The 11,158-nt window shown below is 44.7% G+C and overlaps 1 protein-coding gene across 2 annotated transcripts; it reads left to right on the forward strand.

The window, feature by feature from the left end:
- Window positions 1–644: 644 nt before the first annotated feature.
- Window positions 645–10,253, forward strand: mcm2 (minichromosome maintenance complex component 2). Of its 2 annotated transcripts, XM_044121766.1 has the most exons (20): window positions 645–775; window positions 2,260–2,441; window positions 2,829–3,001; window positions 3,073–3,203; window positions 3,690–3,828; window positions 4,126–4,223; window positions 4,333–4,454; window positions 4,742–4,949; window positions 5,471–5,605; window positions 6,059–6,250; window positions 6,333–6,426; window positions 6,504–6,582; window positions 7,106–7,277; window positions 7,369–7,495; window positions 7,585–7,697; window positions 8,430–8,594; window positions 8,677–8,751; window positions 8,822–9,004; window positions 9,095–9,250; window positions 9,853–10,253. In XM_044121766.1, the coding sequence occupies exons 1-20, from the start codon at window positions 770–772 to the stop codon at window positions 9,961–9,963; spliced, it is 2,661 nt and encodes an 886-aa protein (XP_043977701.1). In that variant the 5' UTR covers window positions 645–769; the 3' UTR covers window positions 9,964–10,253. The 2 variants fall into 2 exon arrangements, with proteins under 2 accessions (XP_043977701.1, XP_043977702.1); XM_044121767.1 differs by lacking the exons at window positions 8,677–8,751; window positions 8,822–9,004; window positions 9,095–9,250; window positions 9,853–10,253 and adding an exon at window positions 8,778–8,793 and having other exon boundaries at window positions 8,430–8,650.
- Window positions 10,254–11,158: the final 905 nt, after the last annotated feature.

Below are 11,158 nucleotides of genomic sequence, written 5' to 3' on the forward strand. Positions count from 1 at the left end.
AATTGCGGCTCCAGGTCTCAGTGTATTTGGATTTTATGTGATATAGAAAATAGTTTGTAGAAAGTCTTCCACCATCTTTACACATCTAGACTCTAGAAAGTGAAATATTGGCTTATATTTCTTTTCCGTTTACATTACAAATTATCTGCACTCATAGTGAGATATATACACAGATTGACCTTTTTATTTATTTATACAAATTAGGCAATTATTGTGGCAAGAAAATTAAATATGGGTGTCAGATTTTCTGACTTTTATTTGCAAAAACTTTTGAGTATTTGTCACTTCCTTTCCTTCACAATCAAGCACTGCTTTGTTCCAGTAAATTACGTAAGCTCCGAATAAAAAAATATATTATGATGTGTTTTAAAAAAGAAAAAGTAAACAAAAAAGCTAGAAATTACAGGATGTTTTATGTAAAAACAACAGAAAAAAACGAAAAATGGTTCCCGGGGTCTTGTTGCGTCATAAACTCCGCCCGGACTGGAAAGTGAGAAAAAAGGTGCGTTTGTTTAACTCCGCGGCGTACACCGCCTCCTTTCCACTGCAGCCGCATTAAACAGACAACTGCGCCTGTTCGTGGAAGAAAACAAAATCCAGGTCAAAACCACGCCTCATAGAAAGCAATAGACCAATAGAAAATCATGACGTCAACGATAATTTTCAATATTCATGAGTTTTCGCGCGCTTTGACTGTCACATGGTTGTTTCGCGCGAAAAGTGACTCGACAGGAAGGAGAAGAAGCAGCAGACAAACAGCAGCGCATCAATGGCGGTGAGTGAAAACGAGCTAAAACCGAATAAATTAGCTAATGTGTGGGGTTCGCTGTAAAAAAGGGAAGAAAAGATAAATAATTCCGGGTTATTTGCACTTATTTGAGTTTTTCTCTGTTTTGTAGTTTCTGTATTGACACTGATGGGGAGAGTTATTACAGTTAGAAAAATAATATTTCGTTGATGAATCCTCATTAAAATCCGTTTAGCGTCAATAATATGGATGATAGGTTTCGTGTTGTTTGCTTTAATGGAGCATTTAAGTAACTGTTAGGCTGTTATTAGCTGCCACGTGGCCGCCGATGTCTTTATTTAATATACAACAAAGCTGAAGTTGGAAAACGAATAAAGGGCGATTCCACCTAATTTCATCGTTAATCTGCTGTAGATTAAAAACCACAATACTTAGACTCTTCAGACCTGGACTAAGTTATTTTTCCACTAGCAGCAGAATATTGAAAACCCAACTACGTATGTGTGAAACCTTAATTTGATTTCTGAAAGTTAAATAAACTGCGATTTCAATTCATTAGAACTGACCCAGTTCAGAAACTGACATTCAGACTTTTCAAACCTGGACTAGATTATTTTGCAACGCTAGCAGAATATTTCAAACCTATTTGAGTATTTGTGAAATCTCTTAATCTGAATAAAAATGGTAAAGTTAGAGAGAAATAAGGTTCAATTGCTCTTTTCCATTTATAAGCTAGCTTTCTTTTTACCCTTATTTCTATATGTTAATAAGATCAGTTGAGTGCAACTATGTTTATTATGTAGTCTTAAAAAACAGGAAATAATGACAAACTCATAAAAAGCCATGTCACACAAAATGCACTTTATATTGCACACCCCCAAAATATTATAACCAAATATTAATATCATACTAAAGTTATGATTTCGAAGCTGTATTTTCCCTATATTTTATGTATTTTTGCTGCATTACTAATGATTAAGTCTGTCAACGTATAATTGTCTAAAAGTACGAGAAATCTTTGAAATACAAACCTCAAAATTTGAAATTACTCAAAAATTAGATGAACATCAGTTGCATCAGACAGTCACCAGTTGTGAAAACCAGTAACAAAAATTACATTTTGATGATCACTATCATTAAAATAATCAATACACGTCATACGTTTTGGTGAATTTATTGTGAATCAAAAGCAGCTTTTACAGCTGGGTTTTGTCTTGGTTTAAATGAACTCTGTGTTTCGGCTGTTTTGCAGTTTTTTAGAGGTTTGTTCCAGATTTGTAGTGCATAGAAGCTGAATACAGATTCTCCATGTTTGGTTCTGGAGATGCAGAACAGAAAAATAAACACATGGAGGATTTTCTATAGGTCTTGCTTTGACATTAGTCCTTAAATCGTGGAAATGTTCTTCAGGTGATAGAAGGCTGACTTTGTAACCGTCTTAATGTGACTCTGAAGGTCCAGTCCCAGTGTTTGAGTGTTTTGAGGATTACCAGGCTGGTGTTGTTTTCCAGGATTCCTCCGAGTCGTTCCACATGGCCACCAGCCCCAGCCGAGCCTCCAGGAGAGGAGACTTGACCTCCAGCCCCGGGCGCGACCTCCCCCCCTTCGAGGACGAGTCCGAGGGGCTGCTGGGCGACGGGCCCCTGCCGGAGGAGGACGATGGGGAGGAACTGATCGGGGATGGGATGGAGAGGTGACTAGACCTGTCGCAATAAATCAATGAATGAAAACAAACTCAGTAATTTAAATTTGCATGATTTATTGTTTCTCTTTCTACCATAAACTGGATGAGAAAAGTTTTTGGTCTGGTGCTTTGGTCTCAACTCCTCCTCCCCCTTTTTGTTTATTTATTTTGGATATTTAAAATGTCTTCCAGTTCCGGTGTTAAATGTTGATTATAATTTAAAGTTTATTGATCTTTGGGAATGTGTTATTCTGCCATTAAATTGTCTCAAAACAACATCATTATTGTTTATCCTGAGAACTTCTGGGACAATTTGTCCAGCAACATTTGTTCGCTCAGGAATCTGTTGATGTTTTTGTTGCCTTGTAATCCCGGATACTTTTGCTGTTCTTCCAGGGATTACCGCGCCATCCCGGAGCTGGATCGGTACGAGGTGGAAGGTTTGGACCTGGATGACGAGGATCTGTCGGAGTTGTCGCCGGGAGCCCGCGCCGCCGCCGAGGAGGCGATGAGGCGGCGTGACCGGGAGCAGGGGGTCACCGGGAGGCTGCGGAGAGGACTGCTTTATGGTGAGCAGAACCGCTCAGAATGACCCGGAACCTCCATGGGACGCAAACTGACGCTTAACTCCGTTTTCCAGACAGCGAAGATGAAGACGACGGTCCTCCCGGAGCCAGGCGGCGGCGGATCGCCGAGCGCGCGGCCGAGGGAATCACCGACGGAGACGAAGAGGAGATGATCGAGAGCATCGAGAACCTGGAAGACATGAAGGTTTGTGGTCGTACGGTGCTTAAATCCTTGAAAATCCTTGAATTTCAGTTAGGCGTGTTCAAGGTTTAGAAAGTGCTAAGTGCGTTCAAACTGCACAGTTTGGAGATAAAGTGCAGTTGGTGGGGAGGGATGAGCTCTGAAAGTTTAATGATGACATTTTGTGATGGTGATAAATGTGAAAAATTATACAATTAGTTTTAAGAAGCAGCAGAAACTCAGTTTGGGGATTTTTTTGTCTTAAATTATTGTTTTATTTGTTGACCTGGTTGCTGCTGTAGAATGTGTGATTTTTATTGACGGTCATAGACGACGTGAATTAATGCTGAACTGAAGCCGTCATTCTTCAGTTAACGACAGTTTGAAGGGAAGCTTTCATTTTCCGCTCCAAAGTCTAACGCTGTAAAAGTTTGGAAACTTACCTTGGAAATGCTTGAATTTTCCTGAGTTTTCCACCCGGCCGGGTTTCTGACGGTTTCCGACCTGCAGGGCCACACTGTGAGGGAGTGGGTTTCCATGGCGGCGCCTCGCCTCGAGATCTACAACCGCTTCAAGAACTTCCTGCGGACCCACGTGGACGAGAGCGGCCACAACGTGTTCAAGGAGAAGATCAGCGACATGTGCAAAGGTAGGCGGGGTTGGCATGGCGACGAGCCGCGTGGTCACTTCCTGTTCTGATCGATGAGCCCTGTGGTCACTTCCTGTTCTGATCGATGAGCCATGTTGTCACTTCCTGTTCTGATCGATGAGCTCTGTGGTCACTTCCTGTTCTGATCGATGAGCTCTGTGGTCACTTCCTGTTCTGATCGATGAGCCCTGTGGTCACTTCCTGTTCTGATCGATGAGTCATGTTGTCACTTCCTGTTCTGATCGATGAGCCATGTTGTCACTTCCTGTTCTGATCTTGTTCTCCGGGTCTGTGCAGAGAACAGAGAGAGTCTGGTTGTAAACTACGAAGATCTGGCGGCCAGAGAACACGTTCTGGCTTACTTCCTGCCTGAGGCCCCAACCGAGATGCTCAAGGTGAGTTGGGTTTTTTATCTTTAGTTATTTTATTTTTTTTTCCTTCCTTTCTGTCTTTTTAATTTTTTACGACAATCTTGGAGGTAAACGTGACTAAATTTGTTCTCAGATTTTCGATGAAGCGGCCAAAGAAGTCGTTCTCGCCATGTACCCGAAATACGACCGCATCGCTCACGAGATCCACGTCCGGATCTGCAACCTGCCTCTGGTCGAGGAGATACGGGCGCTCAGGTATCGCCACTCACCGCCATTTCTCATTTATTCCAGCTGAAATTAAGGATTATTTCACTGATGACTTTGGAAGTTGTTTTATCATAACCAACGGAACCAGAACTCTTTTGTCAATATTATTGACTGAATTAGGATCCTAACTCTTGCTGAAATCTTGTCGGTTAGTTTTGTCTTATTGTAACTGTACGAAGATATTTGCCTTTAGAACTAGGCCAAAGATACTTGGTGATATTTAGTTTTTGCAGTGAAATCGGTGGAGCGTCTGACTCTTCACTCCTCTTCCTCAGGCAGCTCCACCTGAACCAGCTGATCCGGACCAGCGGCGTGGTGAGCAGCTGCACCAGCGTTCTGCCGCAGCTCAGCATGGTCAAGTACAACTGCAGCAAGTGCAGCTTCGTTCTGGGGCCGTTCTTCCAGTCCCAGAACCAGGAGGTGAAGCCGGGCTCCTGCCCCGAGTGTCAGTCCCAGGGGCCCTTCGAGGTCAACATGGAGGAGGTGAGCTGTTGCCAAGCATTCAGACGGCATCAAAAGGGGCAGCATACACTAAAATCAACCTTTTTATATCATGTTATAATTTATTCCCTCTCCATGGCAACCATTCATTTGAGCAAAACGCCTGGTTGGACCTAGATCCACCTTCAAAGCACAGCTCCTTCCCTACTCAGCCCCTTCAGACTAGCCAGCAGCAGTTAGCAAACACCTGCTGAGTTCCTTACAGGAGCAACACTGGTAAAAACCTTAAAGGGTTAATGAAGGAGCCATGTTGTGGTTGCTTTCTGAAGATGGAGCCTCAGAAAGAGCAGGAGCTTCTTAAAGAGACAGAGACTCAATTTCAAGGCAGTGTATCAGGAAGTGAAATTTATTTTAAGTCATCACTGACTTAACATTTTTGAAACAACTCAAGGTAAAAGTGACTTTATTATGCTATAAAACGGCAGTATGTGCCTGGAAAACATGGTACTGCCCCTTTAAGTTGTCAGACCAGTCAGATTTAACCGGCCGCCTCCCTCCTCCAGACGGTGTACCAGAACTACCAGAGGATCACCATCCAGGAGAGTCCTGGGAAGGTGGCGGCGGGCCGCCTGCCGCGCTCCAAGGACGCCATCCTGCTGGCCGACCTGGTGGACAGCTGCAAGCCTGGAGACGAGATCGTGAGTCCAACTCCGTTCAGACCGAGAGAAAACGATCAAAATGTCAGAACGCAGCCAGATCTTCATGAAGGACGAGGTTCCTGTCTGGAAGGTTTTAGAGTTTAGTTGTTTTATGTTTTTAAAGTTTTCAGGCCTGGATGAGAGGAGAAATATCTGAATTCAGAGAGAAGAAATATTTTATCCGTTCTTGCATCTGTTTGTTCATCATGTATGTATCAGTCTGTGCATCCGCTCATTTAATTGTCTACACATCCTGTTGTCCATCCGTCCATTTCCAGTCTTAAATCTTAACCTCTGCAGTATAAAACTTTAAAAAGTCACCGAGAACTCTGGAATCATGACAAGAAACTTTATGAACATGTGTAGAAATCCAAACGGATCCCAAAAACAAATCAGAGATTGTTTTGATGGAGGGACATTTTGCTGAAACTGCCCGTCTCTTCGTCTCGCCAGGAGTTGACTGGAATCTACCACAACAACTACGACGGCTCTCTGAACACGGCCAATGGCTTCCCGGTGTTCGCCACTGTGATCCTGGCCAATCACATCACCCGGCGGGACGAGGGCGTCGCCGTGGCGGAGCTCACAGACGAGGACGTCAAGGCGATCGTTGCCCTGTCGAAGGACGAGCGAATCGGGGAGAGGGTGAGGAGGAACGGCATCACATTCCAGACTGAAACTCGGCTGATTTCTATCGGTTTAACAAATCTTTACTTCCCGCCTGCAGATCTTTGCCAGCATCGCTCCGTCCATCTACGGTCACGAGGACATCAAGCGAGCCCTGGCGCTGTCTCTGTTCGGAGGAGAGCCTAAAAACCCAGGTACCGACTCCCAGCTGAGATCCCGACTGCGTCTCATCCATAAACGTCCATGAACTGAGAGTCTCGCTGTCCTGCAGGTGGGAAACATAAAGTGCGTGGTGACATCAACGTTCTGCTGTGTGGAGACCCGGGAACCGCCAAGTCCCAGTTCCTCAAGTAAGAGTCGACTTGCAAGTTTTTGTTTTTTGTATTTGAGTTTCTACTGTTTCCAAAAAGCACCATGCTGGTTTTTGGCATTTTTGTTGTCTGGAAAAGGAGCCGTTTCAAAATTCTCCCGATAAAAACTCCTTCAATGGCGCTGTGCTGTAACCTAGCAACCCCAGTGAAGCTCAGCCCTGTTACCTAGCAACCCAGTCTGAGCTCCAGCACGTTTGGTCAGCTGGTATGACAGCTGGTAAAGATGAGCATTTTGCTGTTTACTTACCTTCCAGAAACCACTTGCTGCATTCTGTCGGTTGTGCAGGAGGCTCCACTTCTGCTTTTCAAAGATGTACGGTTGTATAATTGTGCATCTGGCAAAACTGACCAGACTAAAATCTGATGAATTAAGAATGATTTTGAATGCACTGAGCAAGTTTTGTAGCCCATCCTAGGCTGTTCATGGAAGCATAACAGATCACCTTTAAAAGTTGTTTAATCCGGACCAGAGTCGGTTTAACGGAGGAGTTTTCTTCATCAGGTACGTGGAGAAAGTGGCGAGCCGTGCCGTCTTCACCACGGGTCAGGGGGCGTCCGCTGTGGGCCTGACGGCGTACGTTCAGAGACACCCGGTGAGCCGCGAGTGGACGCTGGAGGCCGGAGCGCTGGTGCTGGCCGACCGCGGCGTCTGCCTGATCGACGAGTTTGATAAGGTGAGCCGAGACGCACTCGGATCCCGACCAGGACTCCGACTTCTGCTTGGGATTTAATAAAAACGTTCTTTAATCTCGACTTGACCTCCAGATGAACGACGCCGACAGGACGAGCATCCACGAGGCCATGGAGCAGCAGAGCATCTCCATCTCCAAGGCCGGCATCGTCACTTCGCTGCAGGCCAGATGCACCGTCATGGCCGCTGCCAACCCCATCGGTGCGAACGCCAGTTAATTCGAAGGAGGTTCAGTTCGGCTGCCTGCGGTCTGTCGTTTTTCTTAAACGTTTTTTCCCCCGTGTCTCCAGGCGGCAGGTACGACCCTTCGCTCACCTTCTCTGAGAACGTGGACCTGACGGAGCCCATCGTGTCGCGTTTCGACGTGCTGTGCATCGTCAGAGACACCGTCGATCCCGTGCAGGTACTGCAGTTTCATGTTTATTATTATTATTAAAAGATGAAACGTATGTCGTGGGATTGGTGCCCAAATTAAGTCTACTGGATATAGCATCCTAATTGCAGGATGATTCTTTCCAAAGCCAGTTACTGATGAGAGGCTGGTAACGGAGCAACAAGGAGGTCCAGTCACTGCCATTACCTTTGGAGAGGCTGGTTACCCGCTGGATTAACTATTGTTTGTGCGTCCATCAGAACAGATAAGATGGCGCTAGAATTAGCATGTTTAGCCACTCATGACTATTTTTCTTTATCCTTTACGGTTGATGTCACAGTGGATTGGGAAGCCAGCGCTACCCTCTGAATGCCAGCGCTGGTATGAAAATGTTAGCCTCACCAGTGCTAAAAGTCAGTGTTAGCTTCTAGAAAGCTAGCACTAGCTTCTTGAAAGTCAGTGTTAGCCTCTTTGTGCTAATGGACTGTGGAGGAAGTAAGGAACCCAGTGGGTGACCTGGATTGGCAATCTAGTCACTAGCCTTTCCAAAGCTCACGCAAGTGAGTGCTCTCCCCATTTGGAAGCGCTAGGTGCTCAGTTAGCAGTGTCAGCCTGTCAATCAGATCAGTAGCTAGCTTTGGAATAGCCATAGCCGCCTGTGACAAGTAAGTAGCCTCCGCTAGATGCGCACTGGTCTTAGTTGTGGAGCTGCATCAGTGAAAGTCAAGGAACTGTCTGATCTGCTGCCGTTTATCACCCAAGGATGAGATGCTGGCGCGCTTCGTTGTCGGCTCCCACATCAAGCATCACCCTAACAACAAGGAAGGGGGCGTGGCCTTGGAGGATGTGGTTCTGCCCAACTCGTCGGACGTCCCGTCGATCCCTCAGGAGCTGTTGAGGAAGTACATCATCTACGCCAAAGAGCGGGTCCGAACACGCCGGCGAAAACCACTCCAGGTTGATCTGCTCCAGAGGAATCTTTGGTATTTATTCCTTTATTTTTGCACAGGTTCACCCCAAACTGAATCAAATGGATCAGGACAAGGTGGCTCGCATCTACAGCGACCTCCGCAAGGAGTCCATGGTGAGTCCTCTGCTGTCCTGTTTCAGACATGTTGGTGTAGAAGCTGACATCACTTTGGCGCCCCCTGCAGGCCACAGGCAGCATCCCCATCACGGTGCGCCACATCGAGTCGATGATCCGCATGGCGGAGGCTCACGCCAAGATGCACCTGAGGGACTACGTCCTGGAGGACGACGTCAACATGGCCATCAGGGTGATGCTGGAGAGTTTCATCGACACGCAGAAGTTCAGCGTGATGAGGAGCATGAGGAAGGTCTGCTGCTGCTTTGGCGTTGGAAACACAACATTTTATGGGTTTCTAGGAGGAACTTAACCGTTTCTCTGCCTCCTGTTTGTTGGCCAGACGTTCGCCCGCTACCTGGCGTTCCGCAGGGACAACAACGAGCTGCTGCTGTTCATCCTGAAGCAGCTGGTGGCCGAGCAGGTCGCCTACCAGAGGAGCCGATACGGAGTCCAGAACGACTCCATCGAGATCCCAGAGAAGGATCTGCACGACAAGGTACGGAGGTTTACACGTTGAAATGTCTGCAAACTGATGTGCAGTCATACATCTGTGTAGCTTTCAAAAGCAGAAGTAGAGCCTCCTGCACAATCAACTAGAATGCAGCAAGTGGTTTCTGGATGGCTAGGGTGTTTTCCCACCTGATAATCCAGTAGACTCGGTTCGATTGCGGACCAAACTTGGAACACGAGTCAAACAAACCAAACCCTTTGAAAAATCAGTTCCCCTCCTGGCCTGTGGGGGCGCTGCACCGAGAACTACTGAAGGAAACGACACATAATCCTCTGAAGAAAACACGTCCTTCTACACAAAATGTTAATAAAATGTAGTAGCATCAGATTTTAGCGGTTGTGTCTTTGGAATGAGACTTAACATTCGGGAGGTTTTTGAAACGGCTCATTTTACAGAAACCCCCAAAAAACTTTCACTTATGGCCAAATATTTTTTTTAAGTGCTTGGGTTGTTTTTTGTTTTTAGAAATATGGAAGAGCAAAAAGGAATAGAGCAGTTTGTTATTTGTGTGAAAGACGAATGTTTTCTGTGGAGGAAACGTTTTGAAGACTTGGGCTGATCTCCTGGTCTGTTTTTTCCTTCTCCAGGCGCGACAGATCAACATCCACAACCTGTCGGCCTTCTACGACAGCGAGCTCTTCCGCTCCAACAGGTTCAGCCACGACGCCAAGAAGAAGCTCATCCTGCAGCAGTTCTGAGACCCGGCTGTCCTACATTTTGGACTAATTTATCTGAGATGCATGTTGTTGCTCCCATCAGCTGAGTCACGTTTGTAATGGGAAACAGTCGCATTTCGCTGAATGGAGCCTTTAAAAAAAGCTGAAATGTCCAAATAAACGAGGTTCATCGTTGTTTGTAAATACATGTACATGTTTTATGAGGATTTCTGACTGTAGTTGTTCTGAAAGAAATAATAAAAACTGAATTTAAAGAAGTTAAAATAAATTGTTGTTAGATTGTAGCTGCTAATAAAGGAATTTGCATTGTGCATGAGTGTCTTTCTGGTTTTCTTCAGACAGACGGACTTTGCTGTAATCCTATGAACTTTCTGAAGGGCCGTTAGTTTAAATGAATCCAGGTTTGCCAAAAACAAATTAAAAGTCCTCAACATCTAAATTCTGACTGGAACCAGATCCCATTGGGACCGCTAAGGACTTCACTCTTAAACACAACAAGAGTTTTCTGTCCATTAAACAAAAGTTAAAAGGACAAAAAAAAGTTCCCTGGGATTTTTATTGGCTTTTATTTAAGCCAAATTTGAGTGTCTCTGAGCTACACAGGTTTTACTAGAGCTTGTTAAATCAGAAATGATGTACATTTTTCCACACTTTTTGCTTAATCTAGATTCATTTCTTTTATCCCAATGGTATCCTGGGACACAAGAGTTAACTGAAATACTCAACAGACTCAGGATTCAGAAAATGGATTGTATATCCCACACTGTCTGGCTTTGGGAAACAATTATGAGCTTAAATTTGAAGTACAGACTGCAGCCAGATACATTTTTAGTCAACCATAGTTTGAGAAATCTAGAAAGAAATAGCAAATTTCTGAGCTCCAAAATTTGTCAATATTCCAAAAAAACTTACATTTTGAATTTTATCTAAAAAACGTTAAACTTCTGGAACTCTCAAAATGTACAAAAGATAAAATTTTCACTTTTGAAACTTCTTGAAAATTTCTGATATTAAACTCAAAATTTTATGTTTTTTTCTAGCAAATTTTCCACGTTTCAAACTCAAATTTCCATTTTTCTTGAAAATGTCAGATTTATTTTATTTTTTACTTAAATGTACACATTTTTTCTATACAATCCCCCTAATATGCCTCCGTCTTCACATTTCAATATGGCCGCTCCTCGCATCAACAGTAGTAAGCTGTGGTGGCAACATG

Source organism: Gambusia affinis, linkage group LG07, assembly GCF_019740435.1.
Source record: "Gambusia affinis linkage group LG07, SWU_Gaff_1.0, whole genome shotgun sequence".
Lineage (NCBI taxonomy): Eukaryota > Metazoa > Chordata > Actinopteri > Cyprinodontiformes > Poeciliidae > Gambusia > Gambusia affinis.

What these genes read in the sequence shown, in the direction of transcription:
- mcm2 (XM_044121766.1), top strand. An exon ending in GCGGAGAGGACTGCTTTATG is followed by an intron (nt 3,002 to 3,072) that starts GTGAGCAGAACC and finishes TCCGTTTTCCAG; the next exon opens with ACAGCGAAGATGAAGACGAC. An exon ending in TGATGAGGAGCATGAGGAAG is followed by an intron (nt 9,005 to 9,094) that starts GTCTGCTGCTGC and finishes TTTGTTGGCCAG; the next exon opens with ACGTTCGCCCGCTACCTGGC.